Source organism: Geotrypetes seraphini, chromosome 13, assembly GCF_902459505.1.
Source record: "Geotrypetes seraphini chromosome 13, aGeoSer1.1, whole genome shotgun sequence".
NCBI classification, from domain to species: domain Eukaryota; kingdom Metazoa; phylum Chordata; class Amphibia; order Gymnophiona; family Dermophiidae; genus Geotrypetes; species Geotrypetes seraphini.
This window is the reverse complement of record NC_047096.1, coordinates 82777983-82802486: the sequence shown is the minus strand read 5'-3', so window position 1 is coordinate 82802486 and position 24504 is coordinate 82777983. Positions and strand designations below refer to the sequence as shown.

General features: G+C 46.0%; 1 protein-coding gene across 1 annotated transcript in view; it reads right to left on the bottom strand.

Moving 5' to 3' along the window:
* LOC117347137 (microtubule-associated protein 2-like) overlaps positions 1-24504 on the bottom strand; it is a 220677-nt gene that overhangs the window by 39683 nt on the left and 156490 nt on the right. Inside the window, 6 exon segments of the mRNA XM_033917567.1 lie at positions 54-216; positions 218-261; positions 263-304; positions 6319-6408; positions 6541-6783; positions 8786-8853. Of these exon segments, the coding sequence (XP_033773458.1) occupies positions 54-216; positions 218-261; positions 263-304; positions 6319-6408; positions 6541-6783; positions 8786-8853 (650 nt within the window).

The following is a 24504-nucleotide window of genomic DNA, read 5'->3' as shown; positions in this document are numbered from 1 at the left end:
CCATACACAGAATGGAAATCATCTGCATAAACTAGAATGTCAAGATATTATACCTTTCCACCACCTGGCTGGTGCTTTATGTTATCTGTGGATCCAATTTTAGACTTCACCTTCTTCAGATCAGGCACGATACTTTGGTTAGTAATAGTTTGCAGATGGCTCTTTGAAGAGGAAGGGGATTTAGTGGGGGTGTGTATAACTGCCACCCCTTTTCCCAGCTTGTGTGGAGCTTGCGGTCTTTGACGTGCCTGGTGATCCAGGGACTGCTGTACCCACTTCTATTTTCAGACTTTTCTGGTCTCAACTAAACATAAGTAGAACATAGGAAAATGAGTAATGGATTGCTGTAATTTGCTCCCAAAGAGCAACAACAAAATAAATGAAATCACGATGTCCTGAAAAACTAATTTGTACACAGCACCTGCTTTTCATGCAGTTTTGTCTTACCAATGAGCTGTATTTAGTAATAGTACAACTTTAGCTTTACATTCTTAGTCTACATAACAAACATGCTACCTTACTGCAAGGAGAGAGAGAGAGCAGGCAGGGAAACACAATTACTTAACGTAATGGCTGTTATCTGGGGACAGCAGGCAGATATTCTCACGTGTGAGTGACATCATCCATGGAGCCTAGTATGGACAGTGCTAAAGTGTACTATCACTTTAAGCTTTAGCGAAGCTTGAGACTGCTCACACCGCATACGTGTGAGTGCCTTCCCACCTGACGTCAGCTCGCAGCTCCTCAGTTCCATAAGCAAGCTAAGAAGCCAATCAGGGGAGGAGGGAGAGAGAGATGTGAGAATATCTGCCTGTTGTCCACTAGTTATGGTAAGTCACTGTGTTTTATCCTAGGACAAGCAGGCAGCATATTCTCACGTCGGACTCCCTAGCTTAACTGAAAAGGGATGGAGTTGGCCTTCAAGAAGAAAATTAATTCTGTAGCACTGCTTGGCCAAACTAACCATCTAATCTGGAATAGGTTTCCAGTCAGTAGTGAGATGTAAAGGTGTGAATTGAAGACCAAGTAGCTTCTTTGCAAATATCCTCAATGGGTGTGGAATGCAAAAAGGCCACCAAAGCAGCCGTAGTTTGAACTTTGTGTGCTGTAACACGTCCTTCGAGTAGCAGCTCAGCCTGAACATAGCAAAAAGAAATGCAGGCCGCTAACCATGTGGAAATAGTTTGTTTGGTTACAACAGTGGTCTCAAACTCAAACCCTTTGCAGGGCCACATTTTGGATTTGTAGGTACTTGAAGGGCCTCAGAAAAAAATAGTTAATGTCTTATTAAAGAAACTAGTGTTTAAGCCCGTTACATTAACGGGTGCTAGAAAGCAGCCCCCTTTCCCTCTCCCCCTACAGTTCCTCCCTGACTATCTCTCTGTGGCCCCCCTTCTGTCTTCCCCCCAAGCAAAGCTGTCTGCCTCCCAGCACACTCCGCCCCAAAGCAGCTCCCTTTCCCTCTCTCCCTCCAGTTCCTCCCTGTCTCTCCGTGGCCCCCTACTATCTCCCCTCCCCCAAGCAAAGCTGTCTGTCTCCCAGCACACCCCTCCCCCCAAAGCAGCCTCCTTTTCCTCTCCCCCTCCAGTTCCTCCCTGACTGTCTCTCCATGGCCCCCCTTCTGTCTTCTCCCCAAGCAAAGCTGTTTGCCTCCTAGCACACCCTTCCCTCAAAGCAGCCCCCTTTCCCTCTCCCCCTCCTTTGAGAATTTTTACCTGCATAGGACACCTGCAGCACCGGCACGATACCCTCCAGCTGTTCCTCTGAGCGAAACTGCCACCACCTGTTCAAACTCCTTCACGCGCTGCCCGCCTACACGCTGTTGAAGATGCCGCGTGCCGTCCTCACGGTCTGGCCGGCTCCCTTAGTCCCTCGCCGCCTCCCCCCTTCCCTTCCCGCGGTCCCAACAAACCTCCTGACTCCAGCAGCGGCCGCAGCACTCTAAACATGCTACTTCGCGGCCTTCTACCTGATTTGCTCTGCCATGTCCCTGATGACATCATCAGAGACGGCCAGAACAAATCAGGGCAGTAGAAGGCCGCGAAGCAGCGTGTTTAGAGTGCTGTGGCCGCTGCTGGAGTCAGGAAGTTTGTCGGGACCACGGGAAGGGAAGAGGGGCAGCGGCAAGGGAGCCGGCTAGACCGCGGGAAGGGAGGGTCGGATGGGAGGGTCAGACCACGGTGGGAGGGTTGGATGGGAGGCTGAACAGGGGTTTGGGTGTGTCGGGGAAGGGGGTGGGGGGGCGAGGACGATAAAGACAAATTGTTTTACAGGGGGAAAAAAAACCCTAAGCGCGCATGCACACACCTGCGGCCACAGACCTACAGATCAGGGATCAGGGAACATGCAAGTAGGAGTGCGCATGTGCGCTTAGGGTTTTATTATTATAGATGTACAGTACATCTTCTATGCGTATAAGAATATTTGGACTGAGTGAATGCATTTCTGGGGGTGGCATTGTGGAGGAGTTTGCATATATGTGCATACTTTATAAAATATATATGCAAATGCACACTCATTGGCCTAAGAAATTTGTGCATATCAGACAGCAAGTAAAAATGTAAGTCTATACATTCAAGTTTCAAGTTTATGTTGAAAGTTAGCTGGCATACACTCAGGCTAGAACTGAAAGGTGGGAGAGCAATTTCAAAGCCTCGGGCAGCGGCGGCTCCTCGACCGATCCGCACTTACAATGGCCCCACACTCGCGGTCCTGCTGGCTTACATGTCGGCGCCTTGCTGCGTGAAGCCGGAGTTAATGCACCCTCGGGCTATCCTTCTCCATGCCGCGTCCTTGCCCGTGAAGTGGTGAAGCCTGCGGCACACTTGGCCGAGCCTGCCAGCGCCTGCGAGTCGAGGTAAGAAAATATGAGGAGGAGGATTTCTTCGGGCAGGCCCAGAAGAGAGAACATGTCCGGTCCGCCGGCCTCCAGCGGTTTCCTCTGCCTCCGGGTGCCTGGAGCGGATCGCGCATGAGGCCGTAGTAAGCGCACATGCGCACTCTTGCCGGCCACTGACCTACGGATCATAGAAGCACGCCGATAAGAGTGCACATGCGCCGCTTAGGGTTTTATTATAAGAGATAACAATTTTGTATAAGGTAAAACTTTATAGTTTAGAAATCTTTCCTTTTGGCTAAGTTTTAATAATAATATTGTAATTTATAGCTAAAGAGACATATGATCAAGAAACTGTTCGGGGGCAAGAGCAAACTCTATAGGAGAGATGGACTGCACCTGAGCGTGGTGGGAACTAGACTTCTAGCAAACAACATCAAGAGAGGAATAGAACAGGCTTTAAACTAAGAAGAAGGGGAAAGCCGACAGTCCAGTTCCTCATGAAGTGGAATCCTTCTTCCTCACACCATTTCCTCATCCACGCGTTTATTGATTGTAGCTCCTCCTGCTTTTTCACATCTGCCCTCGGTACCAGTAGGATCTCTGAGAACGCTATCTTCTGGGTCCTCATCTTCAGCTTCCTTCCCAGAATCTAGAACTGTTCTATCAGCGTGCTTCTTCTGTAGTCTCTCCTGCTGACATCATTCGTCTCGATGTGGATCATTACTACAGTCTCTTCCGTCTCCTCTCCGTCCAGGATCTTTCCAATTTTGTCCACGATGTCCTTGGTTCTCGCTCCTGGGAGGCAGATGACCAGTCGATCCTCTCTCCCTCGTGCTATGTGGCTGTCCACATGCCTCAGGATCGAGTCTCCCACTAGGATCGCTGACTGTCCCTTCTTCAATTTTCGCTTCGGTCTCGGGTCAATGTCCTCGGTGTGCTTCGCTCTTTCTTCTTCTTGGCATCGACTTGCCAATTTCTCACCCTCATAGAAACATAGAAGATGACGGCAGAAAAGGGCTACAGCTCATAAAGTCTGCCCACTCTGCTTACCCACGCCCTGTCTATGCCCTAATGACCCAATTTCCTTATCTTGACCCTCGTAGGGATCCCACATGGGTATCCCATTTATTCTTAAAGTCTGGCACGCTGTCTGCCTCAATCACCTGCACTGGAAGCTTGTTCCAATGATCAACCACTCTCTCTGTGAAGAAATACTTTCTGGTGTCGCCATGAAATTTTCCGCCCCTGAGTTTGAGCGGGTGCCCTCTTGTGGCCGAGGGTCCCTTGAGAAAGAAAATATCATCTTCCACTTCGACACGTCCCGTGAGGTACTTAAATGTTTCGATCATGTCTCCCCTCTTCCTACGTTCCTCAAGAGTGTAGAGCTGCAATTTGTTCAGTCTCTCTTCGTATTCTGCGCACATCTTTACTGTAATGTGGCCTCCAGAATTGCACACAGTACTCCAGATGAGGTCTCACCATGGCCCTGTACAACGGCATTATGACTTCAGGCTTTCGGCTGACGAAACTTCTATTGATACAACCCAATATCTGCCTTGCCTTAGATGAAGCCTTCTCCACTTGATTGGCAGTTTTCATGTCTGCACTGATTACTCCTAAATCTCGTTCTGCTGAAGTCCTAGTTAAAGTTTCTCCGTTCAAAAAGTACGTCCTGCATGGATTTCGGCTTCCGAGGTGCATGACCTTACATTTCTTAGCATTGAAGCCTAGCTGCCAGGTTGAGGACGAACTTTCCAATGTAAGCAGGTCCTGCGCCATATAATTCTGTAAACTGCATTCACTTACTATATTATATAGTTTGGCGTCATCGGCGAATAGTGTTATTTTACCTTGAAGCCCTTGAGTCAGATCCCCTATGAATATGTTGAAAAGGAGTGGACCCAGGACCGAGCCCTGCGGCACTCCACTGGTCACCTTCGATGTTTTAGAGAGGGTACCATTAACCACCACCCTCTGAAGTCTGCCACTCAGCCAATCATTGACCCATGCAGTTAGTGTCTCTCCTAACCCCATCGATTCCATCATGCTTAGCAGCCTGCGGTGTGGGACACTGTCAAAAGCTTTACTGAAGTCCAGGTACACGACGTCCAAAGACTCTCCCAAGTCCAACTTTCTTGTTACCCAGTCAAAGAAGCTGATGAGATTGGATTGGCAGGACCTACCCTTGGTGAATCCATGCTGACTGGGATCCCGAAGATTCCCTTCATTCAAGATCGTGTCCAATTTGCTTTTAATTAGTGTTTCCATGAGTTTGCACACTATTGATGTGAGACTCACCGGTCTATAATTCGCAGCCTCTGCCCTGCAACCCTTTTTATGCAGAGGAACGACATTAGCTAATTTCCAGTCCAGGGGAACTTTCCCCTTACTTAGGGAGAGATTGAATAGCTCAGCCAACGGTTTCGCCAGGACATCGCTCAATTCTCTGAGCACTCTTGGGTGCAAATTGTCTGGTCCCATGGCTTTGTTCACCTTGAGTCTTGCCAGTTCACTGTAAACTTCACCTGGTGTGAACTGAAAATTCTGAAACGGGTCTTCTGTGCTTTGTGTTGCCTTCAACTGCGGACCGTGTCCCGGTGCCTCACAGGTGAAGACTGAGCAGAAGTATTCATTCAGTAGTTCGGCTTTATCGGAATCTGCTTCCACGTAACTTCCGTCCGGTCTTCTAAGGCATACTATCCCGCCTGTGTTCCTTTTTCTGTCACTAATATACCTGAAGAAGGATTTGTCCCCCTTTTTAATGTTTTTTGCCAGAATTTCTTCCACTCAAAGTTTTGCCTCCCTAACTGCCATTTTGACCGCCTCACTATGTCTAGGGAAGCCACCATCGACCCCAAGACTTGGAGGAAATCCTGCGCCCAAGAGCACTGGGATGCCATAAGCAGACGAATCTGAGATCGCAATTTGCTTATCCACGCCTCTAGGAGGAAGACCTTCCCAAGGAGGTGTCGAACAGAACTCCAAGATGCTCCATGCGCTGACAGGGGGCCAACAGACTCTTGGAAAGATTGACATCCCATTCCAGCAACTTCAGAAATTCCACCACCCAAGCCGTGACCCGGGTGCTCTCCTGGAACGACTGTGCTTGAATCAACCAGTCGTCCAGACAGGGAAGAACCAGAATGCCCTCCTTGCACAATGCCGCCGCAATGACCACCATAACCTTGGTGAACGTCCGAAGTCATGGCCAGACCAAAGGGAAGTGCACAGAACTGATAATGTTGCCCCAAAATCGCAAAACGCAGGAAACTATGATGGGAGGCCTAAATTGGAATGTGCAAGTAGGCCTCCATCAGATCAAGAGAAGTCAGATACTCCCCTGGCTGAACTGCCAGAATCACCAACCTCAGAGATCCATGCGGAAGGACGAAACGTGGACAGCCTTGTTGACCCCTTTCAAATCTAAGATGGGCCAAAAGGTCCCTTCTTTCTTTGGCACCACAAAGTAAACTGAGTACCAAACTGTGCCCCACTCCTGAGGAGGAACTGGAATCACAGTGTGGAGATCCAACAATCTTGGAAGGGTCTGGGAAAAGCTTCCACGTCACCTGTGAGAGAGAAGCGAGAAAATGATCAGATGTGATATCTGTCCACTTTGAATAAAAATCGCGCAGCTGGACAGAAGCCAACAAAGAGTAATTGGGCAGGACGGGCTGCAGGGAACCCAGCAGGGGTACTACCCGCACCCCGGTGGGCCCCTCAAAGGACTGCATGGGCTGGAAGAACCGGCCTCTGGAAATTCCAGGAGAGTAGGGGGAAGTGGTCCCTTGAGGATAGCAGAAATGGCGGAAATCTCGTCCACGCCCAAGAGCAGCAACATCCTGAGCTAATGGCCTAGGCCTATCTTCAGGCAAACGAGGCACTTTAGAATCAGTTAACGTCTGCACCAGCTTGTCCAAGTCCTCATCAAATAACGAGGACCCCTTGAAAGGAAATTTTATCAATTTAGCCAGTGTTCTCCCCAAAAATTTTTTTCAGCCGGGTGGCATGAAAAAAGTCGCCGGGTGGGGCGGGACAGGGAAATTTGGTGGTTAGAATAGGGTCATTAAATCCAGTGGCGTACCTAGTATATATGACAGCCAGTGCTAATCATTTTTAACAACCCTCTCCTCTATATAAAAAAGTTATTTTTTAGTAATAATCCATGAGTCACACAACAAGGGTACACCTAGGATAAGGCAGCATCTTAAACACTGCAGTGAGCACTAGAATACCAACACACACACTGTAAAACTAAACAAACCAGATCCTGCACAATCAATTGATCCTGTACAGTCGATGCTAACATAAAACCATGTCCTTTTCATACACACAGAACACAGATACACCCTTGCCCAATATGGAATAATCACAAGCTAAAAATAAAAATATGTACACAAAAGTTAAACTGAACCATCAAGAAACCAGAATCTGCCACCACAGAAACAGTGACACTTGTCCCCTAATACTGTGCAAAATATAAAGACAGTAAATGTAAATTTGAAAAAACTGATACATAACAATCACCACTTTACAAATTAACAAATAAAAATAAAACATTAAATTGAAGATAAGAATATACCATTTTATTGGGCTAATCAATTTTTCAATTAACTTTCAGAGGCCACAGCCTCCTTCTTCAGGTCAATATAGTATACTGCTGTTACATTATACTGTCCTGACCTGAGAAAGGGGGTTTTGGTCTCTAAAGTTAGTAAAAAATGTATTAAAATAAGTCCAGTAAAAAGATTACCTTATTTTCTGTTTCTAAAAGTTTTATCAATACAACTACAATACTATTTTATTCTAAAACAACAAAAAATCTTTTTTCTATCTTTTGTCGTTTCTGCTTTAATCATCTTGTCTTCACTCTCTTCTTTCTAGCCAGCATCTGTCCTCTCTCTGTCTTCCATGCAGCATCAGCCCTTTCCATCCACTGTCTGCCCTCTCCCTCTTCTATATGGTATCTTCCCTCTTTCTAAGCTCCTTCCATAAACTGTCTACCCTGTGCCCGTCTCTCCTTTGTACATGATTGATTTCAGCTCTGCCAGCTCTCCATTTTTCTCTTTCTGTCACCACCTCCTCTGGCATCTCTCTCTTCTCCTTTCTTTCCTTCCCACCCCACGGGCTGGCATCTCTGTCTCCTTCCATTCCCTGATTCCCTGGCATATCTCTCCTTTTCTTCAATCTCTCCCTCCCCCTTCATGCCCTGGCATCTCCTTTCATTCCTTCCTTTCCCACCCTCCCCACCCTCCCCCATCTTCCTTCGCCCTTTCTTTCTCCCTCCAGTTGCGTGCAGCAATTCTCTCCACCCTCTGCTCCCTTTCCTCCTTCTGTCACCCCTCCCCGGTCATGAACTTCTTCGGGCAGCAGCAGCATTCACAATTTGCTGCTGTTGCTGGCTTCGGGCCTTCTCTGTTGGATTCTACCTTCATGGAAACAGGAATTAGGCAGGACTCGGCAGAGAGGAAGGCCTAAAGCTGGCAACAGCAGCAAATTGTAAACATTGCCCAAAGAAGTTAATGACGCTAGGCCTTGGAGCAACCAGAGCAGCCCACTTCTCCCCCCACCCCGCTGACCCTCCTATCTCTCCCTTCCATGCGAACCCCACCGTGAGATGACCGACAAACCTCCCTCCAGGAGCATTGGCAGCTGCAGCAATCTAAACAGTTATAGCTATAATACCAATAAAATTGCTTCATTAATCAAAAATAATAGCAAATTTTAAGAAAAATGGAGCTTTGTAATCAGTGACTTTGAGGGACCCCAGGAAGGGCTTTCAAATTTTTTATAAAAATTATTTTCTGATCAAGTACAATCAAATTCATGGGGAAAACTTCAATTCAGTTTTTCCAATTTTAGATTTTTCTGAACAGCCTTTGAAAGCAGACATGGAAGGCTCAGCCTTCTGGACAGGACAATGTGGTGGTGACACTTCTCACTCACCGTTTGTCCTTTTGTGGGAGGAAGGCCCAGCTGTAAAAAGAAGGAGCAGGAAAAAGGGAGTGGGGACTCTGAAAATGACAATGAAGAAAAAGCAAATTCTGTAGTGACAGTAAAGGAGAGGTAAAAGACTGCTCAGTTTGGCTCTTCTGAGCTGCCAAAAAAAACAAACAAACCCCCAGCTGAAATAACTACCAAGAAAACAGCAGTATTAACAAGGGGGCTTGCAAGAATTTCCATTAAGATGGCAATTCGTTAGTGCACTTTTTAAGCGAATTATTTATAACAGTACAGCCACTCTGCTCACACTTTTATTTTGAAATTCAGCTGGTTATAAGTAATAAAAACCCCATATATACCCCCAACAACCCCACGGGGCCTGATACCTTCTCACTCTGGCCACTTTCTACCCCCACTCTCGCGCTTCCCGTGCACCTGCATTGTAGAAGTGATTGAGCACGCCGGTCTCACCAAAGTCCAGTTTGTTGAAGTGCAGCGGCTCCAGGGCGGCTGTCACACTCTCGCACGCCTCCCACAGGCACTGCAGCGCCACCGCTGGGCTCGCCTCATTGATTACATAAGGCCACTATCGTCCTCCTGCTGCTACTGCCTGCGCCAGTAAAGTGCTGGCTGTGGTAACCACAGCCAATGGCCCCTCACTGCACCACTTCATAAAAACTAAGGAGCGATGTAGAGAAATGCTGCTGGATCCTGCCTTCGCGGAAACAGAAAGTAGGCAGGACCCGGCAGCAAGAGCAGCAAATTGTAAGTTTCCCGCCTTAGCCCGTAGCGAACTCATGCTCCAGGGCTCTGATGTGTGTGCCGGTTTCCCTTCTCTTCCCCCCTCCCCGCCCCGGACATAACTTCCAGTTTTGGAGGGAAGAGAAGGGAAGCCGGCACGCACATGTTGAGAGCCCTGAAGCAAGCGTTCGCTACGGGCTAAGGCGGGAGAAAGGTTAGTGAAGCATTTGCTCTTCTTGCTGCCGGGTCCTGCCTACTTTCTGTTTCTGCGAAGGCAGGACCCGGCAGCATTTCCCCCAATAGAGCCCCGGAGCATAAGCTCGCTATGGGCTGAAATCTCCAAGCCGGGTTTTTTTGTTTTTTAATGTTCAGCAGCGGCGGCAGCAGCAGATGATAGCCCGGCGCTTGTCTAAATTAGCTGGGCAGACCGCCCAGCTAAAAGGCCCTAGGGAGAACATTATCCAGAAATATTGGTGCGTTAGTTTGTTGGATTTTAAAGGTTATCAGTGTGATTTTATTAATTATTCTATGCGAGATTGGTAGCCAGAGTGCTTTTTGTAACAGAAGTGTGACATGATCATATTTTTTTGAATTAGTAATAATTTTTATTGCTGTATTTTGTATGATTTGTAGTCTTCTTATTTCTTTCTGGGTTATACCATGATGCAAAGTATTGCAGTAATCAAGCCTAGAAATGACCAAAGAATGAATGAGAATATTAAGAGCTTCTGGTTTTAAGACTTTTGTTAAGGATCTGATAAGACATAACTTACAGAAACAGCTTTTAACCACTGAACTAATCTGATCATGAAAGGAGAGTTCTTGATCTAATAACACTCCCAGTATTTTCATTGTTGTTACTCTTTGCAGTGGGGAGTTATCTAAGATTATTTGCGATGAGAATTTAAGATCATTTTTCCATGGAAAAAACATTACTGAAGATTTAGTAACGTTCAGGGCCAACATATTATCTTTAAGCCACTGACTTATTTGATTTAATTTATTGTTTATATTTATTATCTCATTGGAATCAGCTGTATTTAATGGGTGCAAGAGCTGAATGTCGTCTGCATAGGCAAAATAGGAAAATCCTATAGATTGACTAAGGGTAAGTAGTGGTGACAAAAAGATATTAAATAAAAGTAGAGACAGAATTGAGCCTTGAGGTATCTAATTATAAAACCCTAAGCGCACATGCGCACTCCCACTTGCGTGTTCTGTGATCAGTAGGTCCAAGGCAGGTAGGAGTGCACATGCGCGCCTAGGGTTCTGTTTTACTCTAAGACAGTTTGTCATCGTCGCCCCCCCCCACCACCACACTCGAACCCCCATTGACCCTCCCACCCGACCCTCCCACTATGAGATGACCACAAACCTCCCGCATCCAGCAGCATCCACATCATTACAATCATGCTGCCTCGCAGACCTCCACCGCCCCGATTTCCTCTGCTGCGTCCCTGATGACATCATCAGAGACGCGGCAGAGGAAATCAGGGCAGCAGAAGGCCGCAAAGCAGCTAGCCCAGAGCACTTCTGGAGTCAGGAGGCCCATTGGTCGACTCGCAATGGGAGGGTCAGTGGGGTCGGCTGCACGGCGGCAGTAGTGGCGGGGGGGGGGGGAGAATGGAAACATGCTTCTCAAGGGTTATACTGCAAAGGGGGATGGGAGGGAGGCAGGCAGGCTTCGGAGGGTGGGGGTGGGACAAAGTCTGGAAGGCAGTGAGGGGGACATAGGAAGGAGGCACTGGGGGACACTAAGGACATAGGAAGGGGCACTGAGGGCACTAAGGACATAGGAAGGAGGCACTGAGGGCACTAAGGACATAGGATAGGACACTATGGACTAGTGCTGCCCGATTCACAATTCAAATCGGTTCACTGATTCACATCGGGTGAATCGATTCGAATCAATTTAAATTTAGAAAAAAATTGGCTTACTGATTTAGACCCTCCCCTCTCGCCCCCTAAATCTGTAGCGGCAGCACTGCTCTTGCTGGCCAGCCGCTGCCGCATCTGCTTTAAAGGGCAGGAGGGAGAGTCAGTCAGGAAGCGCTGCTGTCGGCTTCCACCCTGGCCTCCCCGAAGGACATCGCATCGAATCGCACCCCTAAAGGACTGCCCCCCACCGGGAAGTTTCAAGTTTTAAGTTTTCAAGTTTTATTAAATTGTAATATACCGACCATCAACAAGTATCTAGCCGGTTTACAAATTAAGATAGGATAAAACTAATACTAAAAGTGGTCACAGGGATGAAGCAGGAAACTACATAAAAGTGGTCACAGGGATGAAGCAGGAAACTACAGGCCGGTGAGCCTCACTTCAGTTGTTGGAAAAATAATGGAAGTTTTGCTGAAAGAAAGGATAGTGTACTTCCTTGAATCTAATGGGTTACAGGATCCGAGGCAACATGGCTTTACAAAAGGTAAATCGTGCCAAACGAACCTGATTGAATTTTTTGATTGGGTGACCAGAGAGCTGGATCGAGGACATATGCTAGATGTAATTTACTTGGATTTCAGCAAAGCCTTTGATACAGTTCCTCATAGGAGGCTGTTGAACTTGAAAGGCTGAATTTAGGACCCAAAGTGGTGAACTGGGTCAGAAACTGGCTGTCGGACAGACGCCAGAGGGTGGTGGTTAATGGAAGTCGCTCGAAGGAAGGAAAGGTGATTAGTGGAGTCCCTCAGGGATCGGTGCTGGGGCCAATCCTGTTCAATATGTTTGTGAGTGACATTGCTGAAGGGTTAGAAGGAAAAGTGTGCCTTTTTGCAGATGATACCAAGATTTGTAACAGAGTAGACACCGAAGAGGGAGTGGAAAATATGATAAAGGATCTGCAAAAGTTAGTTGAATGGTCTAATGCCTGGCAACTAAAATTCAATGCAAAGAAATGCAGAGTAATGCATTTGGGGATTAATAATAGGAAGGAACCGTATATGCTAGGAGGAGAGAAGCTGATATGCACGGATGGGGAGAGGGACCTTGGGGTGATAGTGTCCGAAGATCTAAAGGTGAAAAAACAGTGTGACAAGGCAGTGGCTGCTGCCAGAGGATGCTGGGCTGTATAAAGAGAGGTGTAGTCAGTAGAAGGAAGAAGGTGTTGATGCCCCTGTACAGGTCATTGGTAAGGCCCCACTTGGTGTATTGTGTTCAATTTTAGAGACCTTATCTGGCGAAGGACGTAAGAAGACTTGAGGCGGTCCAGAGGAGGGCGACGAAAATGATAGGAGGCTTGCGCCAGAAGACGTATGAGGAGAGACTGGAAGCCCTGAATATGTATACCCTAGAGGAAAGGAGAGACAGGGGAGATATGATTCAGATGTTCAAATACTTGAAGGGTATTAACATAGAACAAAGTCTTTTTCAGAGAAAGGAAAATGGTAAAACCAGAGGACATAATTTGAGGTTGAGGGGTGGTGGATTCAGGGGCAATGTTAGGAAATTCTACTTTACGGAGAGGGTAGTGGATGCCTCGAATGCGCTCCCGAGAGAGGTGGTGGAGAGTAAAACTGTGACTGAGTTCAAAGAAGCGTGGGATGAACACAGAAGATTTAGAATCTGAAAATAATATTAAATATTGAACTAGGCCAGTTACTGGGCAGACTTGCACGGTCTGTGTCTGTGTATGGCCGTTTGGTGGAGGATGGGCTGGGGAGGGCTTCAATGGCTGGGAGGGTGTAGATGGGCTGGAGTAAGTCTTAACAGAGATTTCAGCAGTTGGAACCCAAGCACAGTACCAGCTAAAGCTTTGGATTGTTGCCCAGAAATAGCTAAGAAGAAAAAAAAAAAAAAAAATTTAAATTGAATCAGGTTGGGCAGACTGGATGGACCATTCGGGTCTTTATCTGCCGTCATCTACTATGTTACTATGTTCTCTAGCTATTCTAAAAATGAGAAAGTAAACAAACAAATGGATAGTGGCGATCCAGTGGATATAATTTACTTGGACTTCCAGAAAGCGTTTGACAAGGTCCCACATGCAAGGCTTATGAAGAAACTACTAAGCCATGGAATAGGAGGTGAAGTGCACAGATGGATCGGCAAATGGCTAGAAAACAGAAAGCAGAGGGTTAGCATAAATGGCAAATTCTCGGACTGGGAGAAAGTTACTAGCGGCGTGCCCCAGGGCTTGGTTCTTGGGCCTATTTTGTTCAATATTTTTATAAACGACCTGGAAGAGGAAACAACATGCAATATAATAAAGTTTGCAGATGATACAAAACTATGTCGGGCGGTTGGCTCTCAAAGGGACTGCGAGGACCTCCAGAAAGATCTGAACCAGCTGGAAAGGTGGGCGACAAAGTGGCAGATGAACTTTAACATAAACAAATGCAAGGTGATGCATCTAGGAAAGAAAAACAAAGAACATGAGTATAAGATGTTGGGGGTGACGTTAGCAAAATGCGAACAAGAAAGGGATTTGGGGGTACTGATTGACAGTACCCTAAAGCCATCGGTACAATGTGCGGCGGTGGCGAAGAAAGCAAACAGGATGTTGGACAAAATTAAGAAGGGGATCACGAGTAGATCGGAAGATGTCATAATGCCACTTTATAGAACAATGATCAGACCGCACTTAATACTGTGTCCAACATTGGTCTCCATACCTTAAGAAGGATATAACTCGTCTGGAGAAAGTGCAGAGGCGAGCCACGAAACTTGTCAAAGGAATGGAGCATTTGAGCTACAAAGATCGACTCAGGAAACTGGGACTGTTTACCCTCGAGAAGAAAAGACTGAGAGGGGATTTGATAGAGACTTTTAAAATATTAAAAGGATTTGATAAAATAGACCAAGAAGCAGCATTACTAACATTTTCAGATGTGACACGGACAAGAGATCATAGACTGAAACTGAGTGGCAGCAGATTCAGAACAAATGTCAGGAAGTTCTGTTTCACACAGCGCGTGGTGGGTGCTTGAAATGCACTCCCGGAGGAGGTTGTGGAGGAGGCTACTGTACTGGGATTCAAGCGCAAGTTGGATGCACACCTTTTTGCATATCATATTGAGGGATACGGTAAATCCAGGTCTCTAAAAAGGAGTACCTAAATGGGCCACCGCGTGTGCGGATCACCGGACTGGATGGACCTCGGTCTGATCCGGTGAAGGTGTTTCTTATGTTCCTTTAAGGTTAAACTTCTTGAATGGATCTCACATTTAATGAGTAACGGAAACTTCCCAGAAGAACTAGATCATATTATTGGAGAGGTAGGTTTGCAGTCACCCCTGAATGCATTTATTTTAGAGTGCAGGCTGGACCAAAGGGGAACAGGGCCAAGAGAGCAAGCAGACAGGAACAGAAGAGCTTACAATGTATGACCAGGAAGAAGGAGGTCATTCAGGACATGCCCCCTAGTCCTAGTATTTTAGTGACCAGTACTTTTCCTAGTTGAGCCCCTCTCTGAACCCCTCATTCAAGCATTTAAAAGGTCAATAAACTTATATCTGATTTCAATTCTATTTTTTATCTATCGTATGTACTCGAATATAAGTCAATCCAAATATAAGTAGAGACCCCCATTTTCCCTCAAAAAGGAGGAAAAATGGTTGACTTGAATATAAGACGGGGCTTAATATTCAAGTGCCTTACCCTGCCAGACTCTGCACCCAGCCTCCTTCCCTCACTGCCCTGTCAGGCTCTGCACCCAGCCCCCCTCACTCCCTCCCAATGCCTTCCAGTCCTCCACTGGACCTGCCGCAGCACCCAGTGGTCCAGCGGTGGGCCGGGATATGAAGGATCCCCCGATTCCCATCCCAACCAAATTTTTTTTTTAAACCACCATGCACCCCCCCCAACACCTCGGCGGCCTTGCATTGGGCGGGATAGAAGGAATCCCTTCTGCCTCCTATGCCTGCCCAAATTGACAAGCACACCTCCCTCCCACCTCCACCATGTACCTTTCGGGTCCCTGGTAGCCACGAGGTGCATGTAACAGGAGCAATCTTCCTGCCCTCCTACTCTGTTCCAGGCCATTGGCTGACTGCTGGCTGCTGTGAGTTCTTGACTCACAGCATTTTCTCACATATGCCTCGCCCAGATTGTCCTGGAAGTGATGTTGGGCTGTTACTCTCACTATCTTGTAGATATCAACCCCTTCTTTCGCCTCAATCTCACTCATCTCCCTCCTTTGAATTCCACTCCATTCATCTATTTGCTCCTCTACCCTTCTGTAACAGTCATTTACCAACCCCCTAATAAGTCTCTCTCTTCTATCTTCACTGATTTTGACTCTTGGCTCTCCTTCTTTCTCAAAACCTCATTTTCCTCCCTCATCCTTGGTGACGTCAACAGTCATGCTGATGACCCTCTAACTCCTATACTTCAAGGTTTCTCGCCTTAACATCCTCACACAAACTCCAGTTGTGCTCCACCACCCCTCTGCGCCAAAATGGCCACTGACTTGAGCTTGTCTTCTCCTCCCAACTGCTCTACCACCAAATTCTGCACCACAACTCTTCCTTTCTCTGATCTTCACAACTCATCACCCTCCCCCCAGACCTGACCAATCACTCAGAGGATAGTTAAGCTCTGGAATGTGTTGCCAGAGGATGTGATGAGACAGTTAATATAGTTAGTTAAAAAAAAAAAAAAAAAAAAATTTGGACAAGTTCCTGGAGGAAACATATATAGTATGGTGTTGAGACAGACATGGGGGAAGCCCTGGATCAGTGGCATGGAATGCTGCTACTATTTTGGGTTTTGCCAGGTACTTATGACTTGGATTGGTCTCCGTGAAGACGGAATATTGGGCTAGATGGACCATTGGTCTGACCAGTAAGGCTATTCTTATAGCACACACATAGCAAACACCTATACGTACCTATATGTTTAGGAACCTTCAGACTATTGACCCAGATACTCTATCCTCCACATCTTATCACACAAGTCTGTCAATGAAGCTGTCCTCTCCTACAGCACCATTCTCTTCTCTGTTCTAGATACCCCTTGCTCCTCTCATCTCACATCCTGTAAGGCGTGCCAAACCACAGCCCTGGCTGATCTCCAAACGTGTGTTACCTGCGCTCCTGTGCCTAGTCTGCTGAACATCTTTGGCTTAAATCCTGCACATGTGCTGACTTCATACACTTCAAATTCCTGCTGACATCCTTCCAGTCTGCTCTTTCACTTGCCAAACAATAATACTAAGCCCATTTAACTTACTCTTAGCTCTAACCCTTGCCATCAATTTGGCACACTCAACTATGTACTGGGTCATTCCAAACCAACTGTACAAGTTTTCAGAATGATCCCCACCTTACCATCTCCAATTTCAATGAAACTTGGCACATAGATACTCTGGCTTGAAAAACTAAGCCCTGCAAAATTTCAACCTCAGAAACATGGAATTCATGTAGTAAGAGGTGCCTAATTAGAGACCCTAAAATTTTTGTGCATGTCATATGAAACAAATGGGCAACTTCAAGGACCTCCTGTACACAGATTATTTCTAACATCTGCCTGAAATTTAATCTACATGTACAACTTTTTGTACTTAATAAGCTTTTAGAGTTTCAAAAGTCTAGGTTAAGTTCTCTTTTAATGCCTCAATGCCAAAGTTGACCAAAAATTCAATTCGCAAATTTTTGGCTTCATCTTTGGGGTAGTTGAATAAATATCACAGAACTTCAAAATTAATTAAACAGTTAAATGACTGTTAATTGTTGTTATAAAACCTTATAATTAAGTGATTTGATGTGCTCAGACCCTTTACCCTATGTGAATTGTGAAACTAAAAGTTCACCAGCATGGGTAATATAGGGACCATCATGGCGTCATCAAGTCCCACTGCTTCAACTAACAGCAATAAAATGCTTTATAAAGATATTCAAAAACATGTACTTATCTTCTCGTGCTGAAACGCACTGGAGGCAGGCTGATGGTTGAGTCCCATGCTTGGAAAATATATATTATTTCACATTACACCCTCCGAGCCGGCCCCTTCGACTCGAGTTTCACCCTAACAATGGCTTCCTCAGGAGGGGGCGCTAAAAGTGAAAAAATCAACGATGGGGCTGAAACATTCAAAACACTTTTGCACTTATTTAAACTACTACTGAACTATAGAGCAACTAAAATTGATGTTACATTGAACTCTATTTAAATACCTGACTCTTGGTCTTCTTATCTGGGAGAGCACAACCACCCGGCGTAGCCGGAAAAAAGGAGTTGCGAGGCTGCTGGATGAAACAGCTGATTTAACCTCCGTTGATTACCCAGACTCCCCAGGGCTCCCTCATGCTTCCTGAAACACCCTTACCCCGTATAGCTCCCTCTAATATGATATTCTCTATAGATTGAACCATTCAATATTTGAATTTAATCCTTCTGGCTGCAAGGTGCATCATTTGAAAATAAACCTCTGCTCCTGCTTTAAAAGGAAGTGAGATAAATCCCCCAAATGAAACCTGGCTTGCATTAATACCTCTAGTGTATGATGACAGGTCTGACAGTGATGCATTTGGGGTGCCATAGATTTGTAACAAATTTAAATGGTTTCTTCTCGCTTGGTACACCTACTCAACTACTGATTGTTATCCATCTGTGAAAATTTCAAGACCTGCTTTCGTTTATTTGCAAAGATATTGCAAAAATATTAATAATAAATTTTACCCATTTTTGAAGCCTTGTATTAATCACTTTGGTTCAAAAAGCATTGGACAGAGCAACTTTTTCTCTACCAGATATCAAATTTTCAGGAGTATATTTTTGTATAGGGAAGACATTTGCAATTGAATTCTGATAGTCACAGCAGCGTAACTAACTATTTAAAAGTATTAATTGTATTTGTCATTGGAAGGTTCTTCAAATATTCAAGTTAGACTATGAAAGAACTTTACACCACACATAAAGTCCCTCCTTGAGGGCCGCAATCGTCGGGTTTTCAGGATTTCCCCAATGAATATGCATGAGATCTGTGTGCATGCACTGCTTTCAATGCGTATTCATTGGGGAAATCCTGAAAACCCGACTGGATTGCGGCCCTCAAGGAGGGACTTTGAGATCCCTGGTTTATTGCTTGTTTTAAAACTTAATTGTGGCACAGGGCTAAAAATTGCCAGGCACTAATAATGTTGGTTAGTAGTAAAGGAATTGTGTTAAGCATAGTACATATGTATTTAATAGCTATTAAAATATTGTCAAAACTTGCATTGCTCCATGGTGGTTTAACCACTACCAGTTTATTCAAACTGACAACCTCATCACCAAGAGATCATGTCCGATAGCCAGGCAAGTCCAGCCATGGGTGGGTGGGTATCTTAGCTAAGGTTCCCAAGCCTTAAATGGGTCTCTTTATGGTTCCCAAGCCATAGTCACACTTTATTTATTGCATAATGTTATGAAATTTATCTTCAATTAATTGAATTGTTGATTCTGTAAATGTATATTGTCAACCAGTTACTGTGCTTGGTGCAGGCAGAATTGCAAAAATGTGGTCTTCAGAAATCCAACAAGTGTCCTTCCTAGGAGGCCAATCCTATATAATAAAACGCTAGCTGCGCATGCGCACTCAGACCTGCGTGATCTGTGATCCCTGATCTGTGATCCGTATGTCCGTGGTCACAGTGCGTAGGCGGCGGACAGATCGGGAAAGCACAGCACAGCCGGCGACTCCCCCCTCCCGCCCTCACTGCCAAAACCACCTCCTCCTTCTTCTCGCCGGCTCACCCGCCTTTAAATGGAGAGAAAAGCGCTGCACTGCCCTAACGCTGGCTTTGCCATTTTCTGTCCACTGCGGCCCGTCCTCTCTGACTACTTCCTGTTTCTGCTAGGGTTGGCCGCAGTGGATAGAAGACGCCGAAGCCAGCAGCTGTAGCCGCCGATCTCCATTCCTCCAGCAAGGGGGGGGGGTCTGGGAGGAGAGGGATCGCGGACACTCAGCGTCCCCACCAAGGAGCCCAGCAACTTTCCGCTGCCCGGGACCCGAGTCATTTGCCGCCCCCCCCCTTCCCTTCCCGCGGGCCCGACTGGCGATTTAAGCAGCGTGTGCAGCAGTCTTCACACGCTGCTTCGGGCCCTTCTACTGCCCTGATTTGCTCCGGATGTGCCAGAGTAAATCAGGGCAGTAGAAGGACCCGATGCAGCGTGTGAAGACTGATGCACACGTTGCTTGAATCGCCATGTGTATTCGGGCCCGGGGGAAGAGGGGGGCGGGGGGGGGCGGCAAAGGACTCAGGACCGCGTTTGTAGTTGCGACTGCGGGAAGAGAAAGGGGGGTAGAGGAAAAGCTAATGCTGCTGCACAGAGAACTGGTGTGGGGGGAGGGAAATGGAAGGGAGAGGGAATGCTGCTTTGGACAGACAGACAAAGGGAGGAAGGGAAACAGAAAGAAAAGAAGAAAAACACAGGGGCAGGTGCACAGGGAACTGGTGTGGGGGGAGGGAAATAGAGGGGGAGGGAATGCTGCTTTGGACAGACAGACAGAGGGAGGAAGGGAGACAGAAAAGAAGAATGACACAGGGGCAGGTGCACAGGGAACTGTTGTGGGGGGAGGGAATGCTGCTTTGGACAGACAGAGGGAGGAAGGGAGACAGAATGAAAAGAAGAAAGACACAGGGGCAGGTGCACAGGGAACTGGTGTAGGGGGAGGGAAATGGAGGGGGAGGGAATGCTGCTTCGGACAGACAGATAGACAGAGGGAGGAAGGGAGACAGAAAGAAAAGAAGAAAGACACAGGGGCAGGGAGATACACAGAAAGACAGACAGACAAAGGGGGCCAGGGACAGAGACAGACAGAAAGAAAGACAGCGGGAGTTGCATCAGGAGGGGTGCGGGATGCGGCAGAGGGAACTTTTCCAATGGGTGCAACTGGGCGGCTGTCGGGAACCTCTGATCAGGGGCAGAGCAAGGTAAGTGTATCATAGGGATAAGGAGGAGGAGGGTGGGAGAAAAAGGAAGGGACGCCTACTGCTGGACAGGGGGAGGAGGAAAGAGGTGCTGATGGACAAGGGGGGATGAAGAAAAAGGAACGGAGGCCTAATGTTGGACAGGGGAAGGAAGGAAAGGTGCTGCTGGACAGGGGGGAGGTAAAACAAAGGGAGAAGGGCTGCTGCTGCATAAGGAGAGCAGTGAAGGGGTGGTGGTGGACACAGGGGAGGTAAAAGGAAGGGAGAATGGACAGGGGGAGCAGGCGCAGGGGGTGGTGATGGACAGCCAAGGAAAAAGAACGAAAGCAGCTAAGGAGAGAGAGAGAAATAAATAAAGAGAGACACACACACACATATGGTCTAGCACCCGTTAATGTAACGGGCTATAAGACTAGTGAAATAATATAATAATAATAACTTTATTCTTCTATATCGCCATAGTCGAAAGACTTCTAGGCGGTTCACATTCGAAGAAGGTTGGACAATCAGCAAATTACAGGATGCAAGAAGTGAGTGTTACATAAGAAATAGGTAAAGGACCGCAAATTACATCGAGGTAGATAGAGGGAGAATATATCATTGTGAGTGGAGAGGCTTCTGTTTAGGAGATGAATTTGTCAAACAGAACAGTTTTAATTGATTTTCGGAATACCCGTAGGTCAGACTGGCTCTATTTATGTAGTTATGAATTGGTTATGTATGAATTGGTCCATGAGTATACAAGAAATTTATGAGTGCATCATGCTCCTAAATTGATGTCTCACAAATGTTTCCAACCCACCATTTGTCATCATAAACACATGCTATGTGTTGTCCAGGTTGAAGATTTTCTATCTTTAGAGAAGCAATAACTGGAGAGTCATCCAGTGAACCAATAGTTGCAATGAATGATGAACAATCATTTGATACTCGACTCACATGTATCTTATTTATCCCATCAGGGATAAACTGATGATTTTCACGAGTTTCAGAAATTTAGAGGCAGTCCCAAATCTTCTTTCTAGCAGACTCAATTTCTTCTTTTGAAATAAACAAAAACTTGATTTTTGTCAAAATTTGGTCACAAAACTTAAACAGGTCACTTGATGAAAGAATTTGGTTTTCTTTTGGCCATTGTAAGCTTGAACATGCTGCTAACCTTTTAGCAGTTCCACTAATTCCATCATAGGATGACTAACCATGCCTTGTGCCAAAAAAATTCCACTCAGCATGAATACCAAAGTCAGAATAGTGATAGCAGAGATTTAACAAAGTTTTTAAAGTTTTTGTATTGTTTAGCAGAGCCATCACTGAAATATTTTATATACTTAACATTGGCAGAAAGTAAGCTTTTTATGTGAAGAATCAACTTTTCAAATAAAATGTGCACTGCCACTGTATCATGCCTTAAGCTGTCACTAATGAAACAAACACTCATGCATTGAATTTCACTGTTAAGGTGAAAATAGACAACAAAAGGCTTGGCTATGTGAAAACAAAAGCAAAAGATTACATTACTAACATTCACAAGCAAATTTACTCATATCAATAACTATAGTGTAACATGAAACACATAGGGCAAGATTCACTAACCTCACAGATCTGATCTGTGAGGTTGCTGGGCACCCGATTCACGATGTGTTTTCATGCAAATAGGGGTGATTGGAGTCACGCCCCCAACCGACTGCACGGATCGCTGAAGAGCGATCCTGATGCATGTGCAGACCATCTTCTTTGCCTGTAGATGGTCTGCGCATGTGCTCTGTGCTCCTTCGAGTTTTGCTCCTGGGATGGATGCTGGCAGAGATCTCCACAGCAGTACAGTATTTTGGCGCACCAAGGAGACTTAAGGGAAGCTAGAAAGATGTCAAAGAAAGAGGAGGAAAAGACAAGGCATAGCCAGGATTTTCGCAAGCCCTTGCCACCCTGACTCTCCTGCTCTCTGTCGCCCTTCCCCGCAGTGCAGCCCTGCTTTAAACCCACAGATTAAAACCACAGACTCGTACTGCAGGAAAGGGTAGCAAAGAGCGGGAGAGTCGGGGTGGCAAGAGCAGGAGAGTCGGGATGCTGATTCCTTTCGGGGCAGAGAGCAGGGATTTTGCTGCAGGGCAGGGATTTTAGGGCAGCAGAGAGCAGGAAAAGATGTGAGCGACTGGTCCTCAGCAGTCGCTTCTTTTTGGATCAGCCAGCCCAGTCAGTGTTCCTTAAATTGTTTAGTGAATCGCTGCCTTCCTATATTTGCATGCCATTTCCCTCATTTGCGGACAGGATCAGCCAGAAGGTTAGTAAATCGGGTCGGGGTCGCCAAGTGGTGTCCTTAGTGAATCTAGCCCATAGTAACAAAAACAGCAAACAAAATCAACTGTTTTTATTCATAAATTATTCTACAGATTTGATTCAGCACTGTAATAATTATGCAATGTCATCACAATTAAACTTTAAAACAAACAACAAACAGTAAATTATGTGTGGTGTAAAGTTTTTTCATAGTTCAACTTGAATATTTGAAGAACCCTCCAATGGCAAATAAAATGGTATAGAAATTTTTAAAATTAATTAATACATACTTTTAAATAGTTACACTGCTGTGATTATCAGAATTCATTTGCAAATTTCTTCCCTATACAAAACAACACCATCCTGAAAATTGAATATCTGGTAGTGAAAAAGTTGTTCTATCCAATGCTTTTTGAACCAAAGTGATTGCTGGTGTCAAAACTGAAATACAAAGCTTAAAAAATGGGTAAAATTTGTTAATATTTTTGCTGCTCTGTTTGACATGCAATATCTTTACAAATAAATGAAAGAAAGCCTTGAAATTTTCATAGATGAATAGTAATCAATAGTTGAGCAGGTGTACCAAGCAGAAACCATTTAAATTTGTTACAAATCTATGACACCCCAAAGATGAAGCCAAAAATTAGCGAACTGAGTTTTTGGCCAACTTTGGCATTGAGGCATTAGAAGAGCATTTAGCCTAGACTTTTGAAACTCTAAAAGCTTATTAAATACAAGAAGTTGCACCAGTAGATTAAATTTCAGGCTGATGTTAGCAATACTCTGTGTACAGGAGGTCCTTGAAGTTGCCCATTTGTTTTGTATGACACACGCAAAAATTTTAAGGCCTCTATTTAGGCACCTCTTACTATATGAATTTCAGGTTTTATGGGTTGAAACTTTGCATGGTTTAGTACCTTAAATTAGGGTACCTACATTCCAAGTTTCATTAAAATTGGAGATGGTAAGGTGGGGACTACTTGCACAGTTGACATGGACTGAACCTATTCAAAGTCCCCTCACCTCTAATCCCCCCTTCACTTTCCTCCCAAACAAGGGCATAGTTCTTCAACAAGATTTACAGGATTCACCTTGAGTACTCAACCAGGTCACCTCCCCACAACCTGTCCACAAGGTTTTCCAGCTGTACACCCTACCAACCTCCCTTCAGTCCCTGCTACCTTTTCTCAAATCTCTGAAGAAATTGCACATATTCTCTGCTCCTCAAGACCCACTACCTGATCCTCTGACCCAATTCCCACCAACTTACTCAGCGCTCTCTCTTCCACTGTTATCCCTCCTATCTGTCAGATCCAATGTTCCCTCTAAGCTGAGCGCATGAGCGATCGCTCACTATTTTCAGTGGCTTCGCTCATACTTTTTCTCGTGTTGCTCAATCGAGCTCGGGCGGAGATGAGAGGAAGCGGCGGCGGCGGTCTGCCCTGCTCGCGCAGGACTGGCGAGATCAACATCAACAATTTCCTGCCGGTCCGCGCAGGACCGGCAAGATCAACGAGCTGTAGTTTGCGCAGTCCGACAGTGTGCTCTCTCCCCTCCCAGCGGCTCTCCTTACTTACAAGTGCAGCGATTCAGGAAGGAAGCCTTGGGGCTTTTGCTGAGTCACGGCAGTCTCTGATGATGCAACTTCCGCTTTCCTCAGAGGCGGTGTGACCCAACAAAGGACCCAAGGCTGCCTTCCTGAATCGCTGGGCTGGCAAGTAAGGAAAGTTGTTGGGAGGGGAGAAAGCCACTGTTAGAGGCTGGGAAGCTGCTGGGCATGGTGAGAAAAAAAGGGACAGCTGCTACTGGGCCTAGAGAGGGATAAGGAGAGATGCTGCTGGGAGGGGAAGAGGGAAA